The sequence below is a fragment of the Rhea pennata genome, chromosome 8 (assembly GCF_028389875.1).
Source record: "Rhea pennata isolate bPtePen1 chromosome 8, bPtePen1.pri, whole genome shotgun sequence".
In the NCBI taxonomy this organism is placed as follows: Eukaryota; Metazoa; Chordata; class Aves; order Rheiformes; family Rheidae; genus Rhea; species Rhea pennata.
Window position 1 is genome coordinate 3,405,213 of NC_084670.1, and position 14,479 is coordinate 3,419,691.

General features: G+C 36.8%; 1 protein-coding gene across 4 annotated transcripts in view; it reads right to left on the minus strand.

Annotated features, from left to right (window-relative positions):
• Positions 1-3,285: 3,285 nt before the first annotated feature.
• ATG4C (autophagy related 4C cysteine peptidase) overlaps positions 3,286-14,479 on the minus strand; it is a 28,637-nt gene continuing 17,443 nt past the window's right edge. For 3 of the 4 annotated variants that reach the window (XM_062581034.1, XM_062581035.1, XM_062581033.1), the window contains exons 8-12: positions 14,143-14,221; positions 13,405-13,481; positions 9,078-9,197; positions 4,514-4,653; positions 3,286-4,409 (exon numbers count right to left, since the gene is read on the minus strand). In XM_062581034.1, the coding sequence (XP_062437018.1) occupies positions 4,214-4,409; positions 4,514-4,653; positions 9,078-9,197; positions 13,405-13,481; positions 14,143-14,221 (612 nt within the window). In that variant the 3' untranslated portion in view covers positions 3,286-4,213. Of the gene's footprint in view, positions 4,654-9,077; positions 9,198-13,404; positions 13,482-14,142; positions 14,222-14,479 lie in introns of all 4 variants that reach the window. The other variant, XM_062581036.1, reaches the window with a different exon arrangement.

Below are 14,479 nucleotides of genomic sequence, written 5' to 3' on the forward strand. Positions count from 1 at the left end.
TCCGTCCCATCTGAGGCTGTGAAAGTCACCAGAAATGAGCCGCTGTCTTCAGTGATGATCTGCAGGGAAGGTAAGTCCTGGCCTTCAGACAGTTTTAAAATTGGGATTTTGGCTTGAAATGACAGCGGCTACAAACTAAGAGCCAACGGGAACGAGGTGACATGGCAGGATGGTTTTCCCACCGAGCAGCTGCACAGGCAGTTCCCCCCACGATGTCCTTGGGCTGCACCACGCAGGCAACGCACATGCTGCGTCCCCCCTGCGTCCCGGCCGGCACGCCGCCTCTGCGAGGGACAAATGCCAGCCCCGTCACCATCGCTGCTCCAAGTGCCAAAGGTTTTGGGTCACTAGTCAACTAGAGGCAAGGAAAAGAGGCCCTGCAGCTTCCCATCACTTTGAAAAACGAGGTCAATATCTTGGCTAGACAGGGAAGACAAGTCCCAGCTACTTCGAGTCCCAGGCTTGTGTCATGCCCATATTATAAACACACAAGAAAAATTCCTTTTAAGGGAAAAGGAAATGGTAGAAAAGTAAACGTTATGAAGAATTAAAAGATCAGATTTTTTTGAAAAGAACTACTGCTTCCCACTGGCTGGGGTACGGGCAGGCTGGTTCTGCAGGAGAGCAAGTGATCAGGCAGTGATTTGTGGAAGTCCTTTCAGAAAACGGGCCACTGCTGGGTGTGTGAGTAACTAATGCTCCTTTGGTTTTTGTTTGAAGGCAGCAGCAGCAACAGTGATGACACAAATTAATTGCACAGTTTTCAGGAGATAATGCAGACGAGGTAAAGAGAATTACTATGCGATTAACATAGCTTCCAATTAAAGTCCCCTGTAGTTACTGAAAAACATTAATTTCTAGTAACTTGGTAATTTAACTTGTGTCACCACTGTACATGGCTCTTCAGCACAAGGGCAACTTGTGGGCTCATCTATGCTAGAGTGTGTTGTGTGAGAATCATTAAAAAATATCTGGAAATAGCTATTAGTTTTTTAACAACTATTTATAGCAGGCTTCAAAAAAAACACCACTGTGGTAAACTAAAGGATTCAATAACAGATTTAAGGACTAAACAGTGTCAGCTTTTCTAGCACTAAAGTCTTGCCCTCATCCAAAAAGTATAAAAAAAATCCCCAAAACTCCACAAAAATCCCACCTCACAAGGGTGTTTCAACCTTTATGTTTCTTTATGAACAAGTTGCAGAAAGACTGAGATAAATGAAAGTATTTCTCCCTTGCAGGTAAGTTTGCTGTTAGGAAGGCAGAACTACATTTTTCTTTATAACACTTAGGTACTATAACTCTTTTATTTCCATTTAACCCTTTCTGGTAAAGGAGTGCCAAACCAGAAGACTTTCAAACAGCAGTGTATTTCTAGAGGAACAGCTAGCATTGTGGGTACATGCCCATAGGATTTTCTTAGCTACTTCAATTTCAAACAGTGGAGTTCAGGAACTGGGAAATTTAATCCTTCAGTTACTACTGAGGTTAAAGTTGCAGGTACTGCAGTGGAACAGTTACCCATGCTGTGCTTGTAAGTATTCAACAGATCAACAGGTACCAAGGGAGAGACAGGGAAAACTTGTAGAATTACCAGCCCAGAGCAATTTTGTTTCAGTCTGAGACAAAACGTCATCTCTCTGTCATCACCAAGTAGAGTCATTATTGTTTTTATCGTGCATTTTCAGAAACATACATCTGTTTTGAACAGCTTGTTTCAAAACGTAAGTATTTGCTGTGACTGATACTGGAATAGTCATTCCTTTGACGGCCGCCCGACTGACAGGCTTGCTACCAATAACGTTACGAAGGGCAAAGTCTACAGCAGGATAGGACGGATCAAGTCCTCCAAGAGAGACGTGGTCTTTTGTGTAAGGCTGGAATGTCTTGAGACATATGCCAGTGTTTGTACAGTTACTTTCCATTTTCAAAAGTAAAAATACCACAAGGGAAACAGCACTAGAAAAAAGTCCATTGGGCAGCTAGATGTTTTTCTTAGTTTCACGCAACTAAACACTGCTTCCAACTTCCTCATTACAAATATTGCAGACTCCTGTGCATTAAAGTCTGTAAATCTTATTACATTTTATTATTACTACAACAACAGAAGTTGTAAATGGAAAAGACATTATTGATTCAACTAATCAACTGAACGCAGGACTGTTCTTTATTGTGCAGTTGTTAGCCTTTGGGCCAGCCTGGTTTTTAACAGCCTTGCATGGTAAGACATTGAGCACTTCTGAGTGAGCGTATTCCACAACATGGTATTCCCCTGTAGGAAGCTTTTCCTTTAGTCTTTTCCCATTCCTTAAAGATGTATGTCCTTTCAGCACTTCCTCTAATCCCTCTCCTCCTCACTGGTGCAGATATGCTAAATACTTGTCAACTGTCACGCTTCCCTCACCCTAAGCTCACTCTCAGCCACAGAGTAACAGAGCCAGGAAGTTAGAAGTTTATCTTTCTTCAATCCATCCCTGCAGGCTCCTGATCATTTTTACTGTTCTTCTGTGGACTTTAATTAATTAGTGCCTTCCTCATGGAAAGGTAAGCAGAAAGGAGAGCATCAGTGAGACCGGACTACACCATTATATCCTCCTGCTCTGTGACAAAAGCTTTTAATGATGCAGCACAGAATTGCAATTCTTTTTCTAAATGTGAAAGCAAAGTACAACTTCATGTCATAATTTCCTGTCCGCTGTTACCCAAAGGAACTGCTTAACAGTTTGCCATTGTTTTTTCTGAAGCTACATTAACTACTGCTTTGCTAAATAGGAATCTGCTATTTTTCAGTTCTCACTGACATTCACAATTCTCCTCATTTTGACATCTAAATTCCATAAATACGATGTTTACTCCCTCTTCTGGACTATTAATGAAAAATATTAAGGAAGATCAAGCTCAACATCCTCACATACATGCAGCATCTAAAAGTAATATTATGCCAATTATTAATATGATTTAACAGTGCAGAGGTTACTAATTTAGACAAATGATGTGTTTTTTTCTGAAAAAACACAAATAATCTCATTGGGCTTTCTGGAATTCTAACTCAGTGGACACATGTGAAAATGCACATTTCAACCGTGACAGATACATATACTCAATCCAGTTCTGCCTGAAACCTAGCTATTAAGTCACTTCTTCCTCATCAAGGGAGAAAAAGGCACTTTAATGAATACACGTGATGCTTATTATTTGGATAGACAACATTTGTGCCTTCTGTGCCTGAACCGCACTTAGAATAGGTTAACATTTAGTTTACAACACAACAATAAAATCTGCCTTTATTACAAATAAACAGTACTCGCACCTTACAATATTTTTTTAGACACAAGATTATATCTGCTCTTAGAGGAACCAATATTAATATGAAACCCACATGCATTTAATGTTTTCACACTTTTTATTTTCCAAGCAGTGTTAATTGAATCTTAAATACTGCATTTGCTTTGTTAAAACATGAAATTATTTATGTACATTTGTTTACAATTTTAGAACACAGACATCGAGTAACCATTTGTACAATAACATGTATCAAAAAAAATCATACGCCAGAATTTTTACCACCTACTTCCCTGCTTGCTTTAAAAGCTGCACTAATAGCAGACAAGCCTCAACATTTTAATAGCTGAAACAGAAAACAAACACTGCTCCCTTCTATTAACCATCTTTATCTATTTTGATTGGTTGCAGTTAATATTAATAGTATAACCTTTAAAAATTGCGGGGAAAGCTAATACTTTATCTTCACTCCTCATATTAAGGCTCCAAAGCAAGCTTAATGAGAAACCATTATAAAATCATACTGCTAAATAGTATCTTAACTCACAATTCAGCCTATATAATTATATCAGTATTGCAACTAACAATTACTGCTGATATATCAAACTTAATCCTGAGCAGCCCAGCGGAAGAAAGGTATGCCGCAATTACAGTGTGAACTGTGACTAGGGCCTACATAGCAAACCAGATTAGAGTGTTACTCTTACCACAGGAAAGCAGAGCTCAAATTTTGCTTACAAGCAGAAAAAAAATTGGTCTCAAAACCTGTGGATGTATGTTCATGACATAAAACCAACATGCACTTGGCAGCCTCTGCTCAGGATTCATCCTGGACTGAAACAGCAGTAGGGTCACAAGGTAGGACTCAGGGACTGGCCAGGGCTTTTAAGAGGACAAGCCCAGGGCACAGGCACATTTCAGCATAGGGGCTCTAAGCAACGCCGTCCGTCTTCGCTAGCACAATGTAACGTGAAACTCGCCCAACTACCGATGAACAAAAATAATTAGTAAGTACATTTATAAATGACATTTTAAAGACTATCAACATATAAAACATCATAATCTTTATGAAAATAGACCATTTCCAGCACAGCTTGCCTTTTGGGGGGAGGGAGGAGGACACGTATCTATTTAAAAAAAAAAAAAAAAAAAAACAAGTGTTCTCCTGGACAGCTGCCAATAATCTAGTGTAAAATGTCCTTAAAGCAAGACAAACTCCTCTGTACTAAACCTTTTTAATCTTTTCTTTTCATCCTCAGAGAAAAGGTCATTTTCTTCATGGAGTGGACTGGAAGCAAACTCATAGTCTCTAGAATGACCCTTTACAAAAGTAAACAAGGGGTATTTCTCCTTCGATGAAGATTTCAGCATCTATAATGTAAAATACATACCAGATAAAACGTTAATGGGAAATGAACAAAAACAGGAACTAGTAATATCGATCTAATTAATGACTGTAAAATGAAGAATGCAAAATGCATTTTTAAATTATTTTCATTATTATCACATTAACAAAAGCACTGCAATATCTAAACATTCCCTCCTCCTCTTAAACTTGTATTTCCATTTCATCATCTTCAGAGAGTAGACAGCTTCATTCACAGTTTTGTGCCTAACACTGTGACTTGCTCCACACACATCATCTCTGGAATGTTTGTTTCAATGGAGCTAGAGGGTAAAAAACCCTACGAAATAATTAATAATCTCCTGGATCACAGGTATGAGTTCTGGAGTAACTAAGCAACTTGGGGCAATATTTTTATTGTAGAAACATGTAAAATAATCAATATTTGTATTAAAATGTACATTTAAGAAAGTAAGCCCATCAGGAGCACTTCACTAAAAATAGATTGCCTATGATAACAGACTGTGGTAATTAGGGTGCCAGAATCTACATTTCTGAAAAAGAATACTGAGTATGCTGCAGAAGGGTAGTAGCGTGGAACAATAAATAGAAAAAAAGGCAAAATACTTTTAATAGCAGATAATACTCATCCAAACACTGAATGGCATTTTAGTCTTTCAGGCTGTTTAAAGCTCTTGAATGTCCACTGATTTTCTTTCTTTCATTTCTTACTGTCTTTGTTAAAAAAAAAAAAAAAAAAAAAAACGAAAAAAGCTCAATATACAGTGATGCGCTGAGATGCAGAACTGTGTTACTACACAGGCATGTGCTGGGTGGAACTAAACTCTAAAAGTAGTTTTAATAACAATCTAGAGCAGTAAGAAGAGAAACAAATAGATCTTTAAACAGAGCTATTAGAAAATCAAGGCTGGAAAAGTCACGCTTACAGTAAAATCAGGTTTTCTGATTTTTACTGTACTTGAAATTTTCCATTTTGTTCTGATCTACTTTAATTGCATTCTGCTATTGTACTGTAAAACCTGAGGAAAAGGGCAAGGATATACAGAAAAGACATGCAGACATTAACAAGCAAGAGCATAGGAGAGGAAAGAATGAGTGATTTGCAGAGGAAAGAAAAAAGTTTGACTAGAAAGCAAGCATTTGTAAATCTTACAAGACTAGATAATTGGATGCCAACCTCGTCCTCCCTGGGAGCTCAGCAGAAGCTGGGTCGGGAGGAACAGCCGCACGGAGCCATACAGAGGCTCTTTGGTGGCCTGTGACACGGACTCTCCCAGATCCTAACTGACCAGTCTGCCCCTCAGAAGTCACCGCTGCTCCTCAGGGCAGCCACGCTCGCCTCAGGGCAGAGCAGACGCCTCGTCTTTAAAGACGGCTGCTCCCAGTCAGGATAGAAACGCTTCATCCCTGGGAAAAACTGCACTGCCCCGGCCACTACCTGTGCTCAGCTTTCCCTGAAACTTCATTCTCTACGGGTACCAGTAGCACCTCTCCTTGTACTAAGGGAAGTGAGGGAAGATTAAAGGTAGAACTGGCCACACAGGCAGAAGTCTGAACCTGAACAAGAAGCAAGGTTTAACTTGAGCAAGGTTTAACCTTAACTTGATTCAGATTATAAAGTTACATCTCACTCAGTGATTACAAATAATTTCCAAGCATTAAGCAAAATCTAAAAATAATCAGGTGAAATAATCAGGTATTTAGGTTTTATTTATTTTAAAAAAATTGTACGGATATATGTGCTTTCATACTACTTGTTACATAAATGGCTATTTCCACTAAAAAGTTACTGAAAAATCGATCAGACTCTGGAGACCACAAGTTTACTGGGATGTGATACGTACTTAGATGTCCCATGAGTACTTTGTACACAGCAACTCTAAAGTTGGCTATGTGAGATTGGTTTATAGTATCAGTGGAAAATTAAGAATACAGATCTATTGCATTTAGAAACTCCTTAGGTCAAGATGGAGGGTGGACAGACTTGAGAAATGTGTTCTGTTCTCCGTTTTGCCATGGATACCTTAGGTAACGTGGAGGAGGTACCAAGCATGGGACTCTGTGCTATAAAATGGGTATAATGATTCTCTACTGAAAAATGCCATTGGATAGATCCACTTCTACTTGCAAGTTCTTTAGATACGACTGTGATGATTTCTACAGAAAATATCAGTATTTTTTAATACTTCAGTGCTAAACTCACAGATTGCCACTGTAATAATGAGTTCTTTGTGCTGAAGCTCACCCAAGTTCAGTACTCACACAGTCCAGTTTTCCTGAGAACTACTCATTTCTGCTAAGAATCTGGGCTGTAAACAGGCAAATACAGTCATGGCCCAAGTTGATTATTTGATATGGAAACAACACACTGCATGAGCAGAAAGCCAAGCATGGTGTCAGTCATGTAGAAGGTGGTGGCAGCGCAGCCTGCAGCAGGGAAAGGCAGAGCCTTCCTAGGTGTGGCGCGAGGCCGAGCTGCTCGCTCGTCTGCCGCGGCCGTGGAGAACCAGGCCAGCTGCAGCGCGTGCCAGGCTGTTCGCCACTACTGCTGCAAGTGCAACATGCAGGTAAGGCTACAGCCATCCCTGTAAATCCGTACTTTCCATCTGATGTGTTTCTAGGCCGCCTAAATCTATCGGCTGTTTAATTCTAGATAATATTAAACTTCTTAATAGCTACCTGAGCAGCAAGTAGAGCAACAGAGGATAACTTGAGTGTGATTTGGATGGATTTTCACTCCTTGCTTCGTTTGGGTCCTTGATTTCTATGCCCTGATTTCTCTTTCATTGAATATATGGTTCATACAGGGTTTATCCTCAAATAATAAAAGCTAAATAAATATTTTCCCCAATCTCTTATTACCCATAAAAGAAGCAAGAATCTGAATTTGGTAGTCTAGCCTACATAGGACTCACTGAGAGAGTATACTGTGCTACTAGTTAAAGAATTACAGTGTTCAAATTGTGAACAAAGGGAAAAAACAGTGGAAGAGCAGGAAAAACAAAGGATGTAAAAAATAGATTGAAGAACCACAGAATCTGTCTCTCACATGTTTTCTCTCAAATATCTGTATGCAAACTTCCCTTTATTTTGAAACTTTCTGAGTCTGAAATATATTAAAATAATGTCAGTAAACATTTAAAAACTTTTATCTAAATTGCTAGGAAGATAGCTCCAAGACTTAAATCAATTACTGTTTTCATAGCATATGTTCAGGGAAAGGAAAATACTTTTTTTCCAAACTCAAAAGAAAAAAAAAAAAGGAGTAGAAGAACTTCCAGTGTAACAGATTTTGTAATCCAACTTTTTTTTTTTTTTTACCATGCTCTTACATTCTTTCTCATATATCCTAGAGTAGGAAAACAAGAAAAAAATAGAAACTTCAGTATTTAAGCCTTCCATATATTTAATGCTTAGGAACTTCTTTAAATCTATTTTCTAGTTCTCTGTGTATGAATCAGACAAAGAAAAAAACTTCAATCAAACCTACTGAAGATTGTATCTATAAACTTCATTAAGATGATTATTAAGCCTACTAAGTTTAAAATGCTGGTTTTGCTATAATACTAATACCACTTAAAAGGATATTCGAAGTTTTGTACATATATTTATCTTTATTCTGCTGTAACACTATTGTGGTTGGAATACTAATATTGTGACTATGTTCTGCTACCGCTGAATCCCTTCATAGACAATTTTTAAAATTACAAATCATGTTATTCAGTGTCACAGTTAATACAACATTAATAATGTCAGATTGCATAAACTCATTTGCTGTAACAGTCAAGGAAAAAAAATGTCAATTACATTTGGACCTAAAGAAACCTATCTCTGTTTTTCAAGCAGAAGAGATATGATCAGACAGATTTACTGAATGATACCTGCTCTGCTGAATTTAAAACATTGTTATCAAATCAAACATGCTGCTTTACGTTTAAACACAGTCAGAAATAGCTCTTACGCTAACAAGAAATAATATACAATTTTGGCTTGATCAAATACTTCCTTTAAAAAAAAATCCCTCCCAAGGGATTTATTGCCTCTTAAAAATTCCTCCTCGCGTATGGGGTAATTCCAGTGCCTCTGAAGGGCTGGCTGCGGAATATTTTCATTTCAATAGTGCCACCTCGTGGAACCGCCACGTGCCAGCTCGGCTTCCCAGCTCGTGCATTGTTTTTATTCAGTCGATTTTCTCTATTACAGACAATCTCTCAAAATACAATTCAGGTTCCCTCCAGGTTTTACACATTGACATTAAATAGATGCAATGAAAAATAAGCTACATTTCTCATCATTAAATAAGAAGTAATAAATAGCAAAAAAAAGAATGATTTCTAATTAGTAAAGCTATGATTCTCTCCCCTTACCACGCACAATATATACATATTGCTTCCGACTGAGGAATCGATTTTGTAACTTCAACACCTACCTTTGTTATTTCTTCTGAAGCCTTCTCAAAGTCCTGCACACTTCTACAATAAAATCCTATTGTACAGCTTGGGTCCATTTTTTTGAATGACATCTTTTTGGGAGAAGGACAGTGGAACGACTGCGGTTTTCAAAATTAAAAAGTATAAAATATACTGTTAAGGTTGAGAACAGTACAGATCAAAACATTCACTTTTCTATCAGCAGCTTTAACATAAAATTTCTTGTATTACTTATACCAAAACCCAGCATACACTTTTGAAGTTATTTCTTCCTGCCCCCAAAAACATTCAAGTAATTCCGCTCTTCTCCATGTAGAAGACCTCCTGCTGTTTATGCTGTATTCACCAAACTTACACACAACCCCATGTTAGTTTGAAATCTGTCAAAGGTCTGGCGCTCCAAACAGTACTTTATGAATATTCCCAAGGCAGAGGAGGTGAATGCTCTTCTGCAAATTGAATTTGTAACAGCTTTTGCACTATCTTACAATTACTGCTTTACTACCACCGCCCATTGCCCCCTTCCCTCCCCCAGCCTCCATAAAAGAGCTAGAATGGAATAAACCAACCTCATGTATTTTTCTTTAATAAATGAAGGGGGGGGGGGAGAGAAACACACACAAACCACAAAAGCAAAAGTATTACACAAAAGTATTACAATAACCCGCAAGAAGGAAGGGGGAAAAAAAAACACTACTAGCATGCCCTACTTTATAAATGTACTACTTCTGTGAAATTTCTTATGATGACAGATGATGCTTTGACAGTGCTGTGAACTGGTATTATCAGCAGTCATGGTATAAAAAATAAAACAAATCCCCCAAAACATAAAAAAAGCTTTTCTACAGTCCTTCACTCACAGTTTATGAGAGAAAGCATAATATATTTATCTGGATTATGTGTTCATTTTTTTTTACCAGAACTGAATGCAGAAGAGGGCTGTAGTTCTGATAAGGCTCATCATCTAATAACTGAAACTGTTTGGCCACTGCTGACTATCTAGTTTCAAGTCAGTAACTCAAAGGTAGTTGTCTTTATCCTACTACTAACATAAAATTATGCAGTCATTTAACCTCTGTGAAATCATTAGCAATTCTGCTACAGCTACTCTGTATTTAAACTAATAAATGCTAACACAACACATCTGTAATGCACTGCAAGAGGATACCACTGTACTAAAAACGCATATTTTGATTTCATGGTCTTTCCCCAGTGATCAGTATTCTCCAGGGAACATTCTGTGCTATTTCCTCTTACATTTGAATATAAGCTGCGCAGCAGCTCAGGCTCTCCTGGCACAGTGCTGGTCTGCACTGGACATACCAGCAATGTCACTAAGCTCACTAACACAACAGTGTAACAGGACAGAGCACCAGTGTGCTGCCTCTGTAAAAGGTAACTAAAAACTGTTGAAATCTAATCTGACTACAGGAACAGCAACCCCTGACAGTTAATAACAAGCAGTCTTTAAAACAGAAATCCATTCTACCTTTTTAGTTTTTCTTTTGCCAGACAGAAAAGTCGATCTACCAAAGAAGACAGCACTACTTACCTCATCTGAGAATATTTGTCAGTGTAAGTCTTGCATTTTGAAGTGTATTGCTCTTTACTCATGATTACTAATCTAATGGAGGTATTTCTACTAAACTTTCGATAAAAAGAATTAAGCAAAGAGAAGAAATAATATTTAAACAAGACTACTTTTGTTTTTCTTCTAATTGTGTTGAAATTCTATATGCAGAATTTATAGGTTGACTTCATTCCCGGGTCATCAAAAATGTAAATTGGAACTCTGCCTTACATTCTGCGTTTCAGCAATAACATCCCATCTCTAGTTTTGCTATACTGTGCAGGGCAGTATTTTTAAAGCTGCATGAATCACCGTGCAACAAAGAGAAGTGGGTTGGCATTTCTTTTTTCACTCCTCCAAACAAATGGATTCTGGAAGCCAGTACAGAGTGGATTGATTTCCAACTTATTCTGGACAATTTATCAATTTTGAAAATACTCCCTACAGATAAATCTAACAAGCAACTATCCACACTAAGAAAGCAATTTCTGTTTACTTTTGACATTTCTGGACAAAGATATAATGCTATTAAATGAACTAAACATTAAATTGCAATATATTTTCCATCTACAGAAAAGCATTACGATGTGACCAAGCCAAGCTGGCAGCTCACATGCCTTCAAAATACATTTTAAACATTATTTGGAAATTTGTATTAATGCCAGCCTGCAGCACAATCTGGAGGATTAGTCATAGAAACAGAAACCAAAAATATATGTATTTTTTCTGGCTTGGCCACTGAGCTATTGTGTGACCTTAAGAAAGTCACTTCAGCTCTGCAACTCTGATCTTCCCATCTTTTGACAGGTTTGCCCAATTAAACTGCAGAAATCTTCAGAGAAGGCACTGTATTTTACTACAGTTATTAGCATAAAGGGACAAGGATCTTGGTTATAATCTCTGGATGCTACCACAATGCAAATTAAGCAGAACTAGGGCTCTCACCAACTCTCCTTCCAAAGATCTCAACTGTGTAAACCTAAGATGATATCAAAAAATAAAGAAAATTTCTGCCTAGGATACTTTCTGTTATGTTTTACCCAAAGTAAAATAGCAGCTATGCTCCTTTTTTGAATTCAGGACCCCCTAATTTTCTACAGAACCTTAGATTTCTACATTATATGCCATTTTAATCAAAGCATTCTGTTAAATGTAAATACTGAAAAATGTGTAGTGTTTGCTTTAATTCAGCCCTAGGTTTTAACATTAGCCCCTTATAAGCCCTTTGACATAAATAAGCTGTTTTCATAAATACTGTTTGATAGTATTTTAATTAAGGTATTATGATCAAGTTTAACTTATCACCTCTCTGAAACTGATACATTAACAGATTTTTTTAATGATAGTAATAGACTAGAAATTTGAAATTAACTTTACCGTTCTCTCTCATAAGGTAAATGTAAACTATACAAAACAGCAGCCACAAAACATTTACTTTACTACAAACTGTTTGATTTACATTCTAAGTGTAACTGATCAATTTAAGATTACCTACTCAGTTCCTAACATGAGATTAAGAGCTGCATTCAAAATCTTAAAACGCACCGATCGTAAGTCTCATTTCCACTTTCTGCAGGTCTTTCCTGAAAACCTTTAAGAATTCTACTTAATATTTCAGGGGTGGGGGAGATAAATACATATTTCTCTTCCTTCTTTCAGTGTAATATGTTTTTTATGAAGCTGTGTTTCAACATTTAGGAGTGCATTCTCTAGCATTTCTATACTTAATGAAGAGGTGCTCTGAGAATCCTGGAGGTTTATGCAGAAGTTGGGCATAACAAGATCGAGCAGAGGTGGTATGGATTACATCGTACTACTGTGAGTACTATGGATATTCTGCACATACATTTATAACTGATGATTCCTTAATAAGCTCCTTTAGCTTTCTCCCTATTTTCAATGCAAGTTATTTGCGAAGAGGCTAAAACAAAAGAGAACACTACTGTAAAAAAAAAAAAAAAAAAAAAAAAAAAAAAAAAAAAAAAAAAAAAGGCAAAGCCCAAAAAGGGATCTAAAAGCCATGGCCTAGGAAGGGGGAGAAAAAAAAAGAAAAAAACCCATCACCTATACTTTCAGACCTGTCAGTTTCTCAGAAGATACTAACACATAGAAATAGCTAGATTAAAAATAATAATGCTTATTAAAAGAAATAGTCCAGAAAACTTGAATAAAATTCACGTAGTCAGACACAAACCTCACTGCTAAGCCTCCGAAATTTCACCTGTATGAAACTAAACAAAGTGACCTGCAAAGTTAATCTACATTTAAAATGGTAACCAACTGCTCCAGTATAGAAATACCGAAAATACTTGAATAAAGAATCAGCAGCTACACCTGCAAGAACTGTGGTTCAAAACTGACGACAGGCTCCTAACTACTGAATACTACAGTAATTCTCTGACTGATGTTCCCTGCAACTTAAAATAAATAAACAAACAAAATACCCCAAACAAATCCAAGTATCTCATGTTTAAGATCTCCAAGTATGGTCTAGTCTCTTTAATGAGGCGATCATTTTTGAGGTTCTTCTGATTTTTAAGAAGAAACAGACAAAGATAAATAATAATTATAACCACATATCAAGTATTTGACCTCTGGTCATTTTTGTTGATTATAAGCCTATAAAGAAGGGCAGAACTTTGATAAATAACATGTAACTCTAAAATCATAAATATGCAGCTAGCTAGAACATCTCTAAATAATTAGTGTTTGATTCATATGGGAAGAAAACAGTGCCAGCTCTATATCCATACTACCTCAAGAGGGAAATCCTTTATGCTGACATCTACAAAAGATTGGCAGTAATGAGGATCCATGTAAATCAAACTGTCATCTACAAGGACAAAACAGAAGACAAGTAATTCAAAAAACACCTTATTATTACACTGCTTACAATCCAATTTCTATGCAGAACAGCTGAAAAAAAAGCCAGCAAGTAACTGCTTGCCAGGCTGATATTCATTGACTGAAGCATAGGTTTTTGCAGGACAGATTAACTTTTGCATAATCAAATATGCTTGTATAAGCAGAATTTTTATAAAGTGATGAGACTGTCATTTAATTTTTGGTGATAAAATTACTTTTACAAACACACAATTATATTCTGGAGTTTGCATATGAAAAATGCATTGTTCTACTTCATCCTGACAGGAAGGATATATTGCTTGTCATTTAAGCGTCAACTAACACCACTTAAAATAGTAAAAAGTAAATATGTAAATAAGAACTGCCAGACAGTAACAGCAAAGGCTCCTGAAGTTTGGTGAAACAGATAAATTATGCCTTGTTTATGCAACATGGGAAATTAAATGTACATTTTACAGAATCCAATTACTCAGAGGATGAATGACAAATGACTGGACTTTGGTAGATATGATGAATTAATAAGGTACTCATTTTGCTACTTTAATCATGCTATTTCCCACTGGTTTTATATTAACTTCCTAACTCTTAAAGAATAATATTGAAGAGATATAACATATTAAAACACTAACCTTGAAATCCAGCAAAGTAATATGATTGCTTGGGTTTGCCACCGATAATACCAACACAATACTCAAGGCTTAAAATTCCCTACAAGCAGAACAATAAATAATTAGCAAGATAGTGTCAAACAGAATAGTGCATTAAATGGAATTCAAATTTTGCTCTGCCTTTACTCTTTTAGGCAAATCACTTAGAAAAAAAAAGACTTAAAAATGATTTAACTTAACTCAATTTTTAAATGTTTCTTGAGAGGAAGAAACAAAACATAACATCATACAAATTGAGAATGTGTAGGCTGCATAGCTAAAAGATATTGAAGTATCCACATTTACAGAGTTCATATAA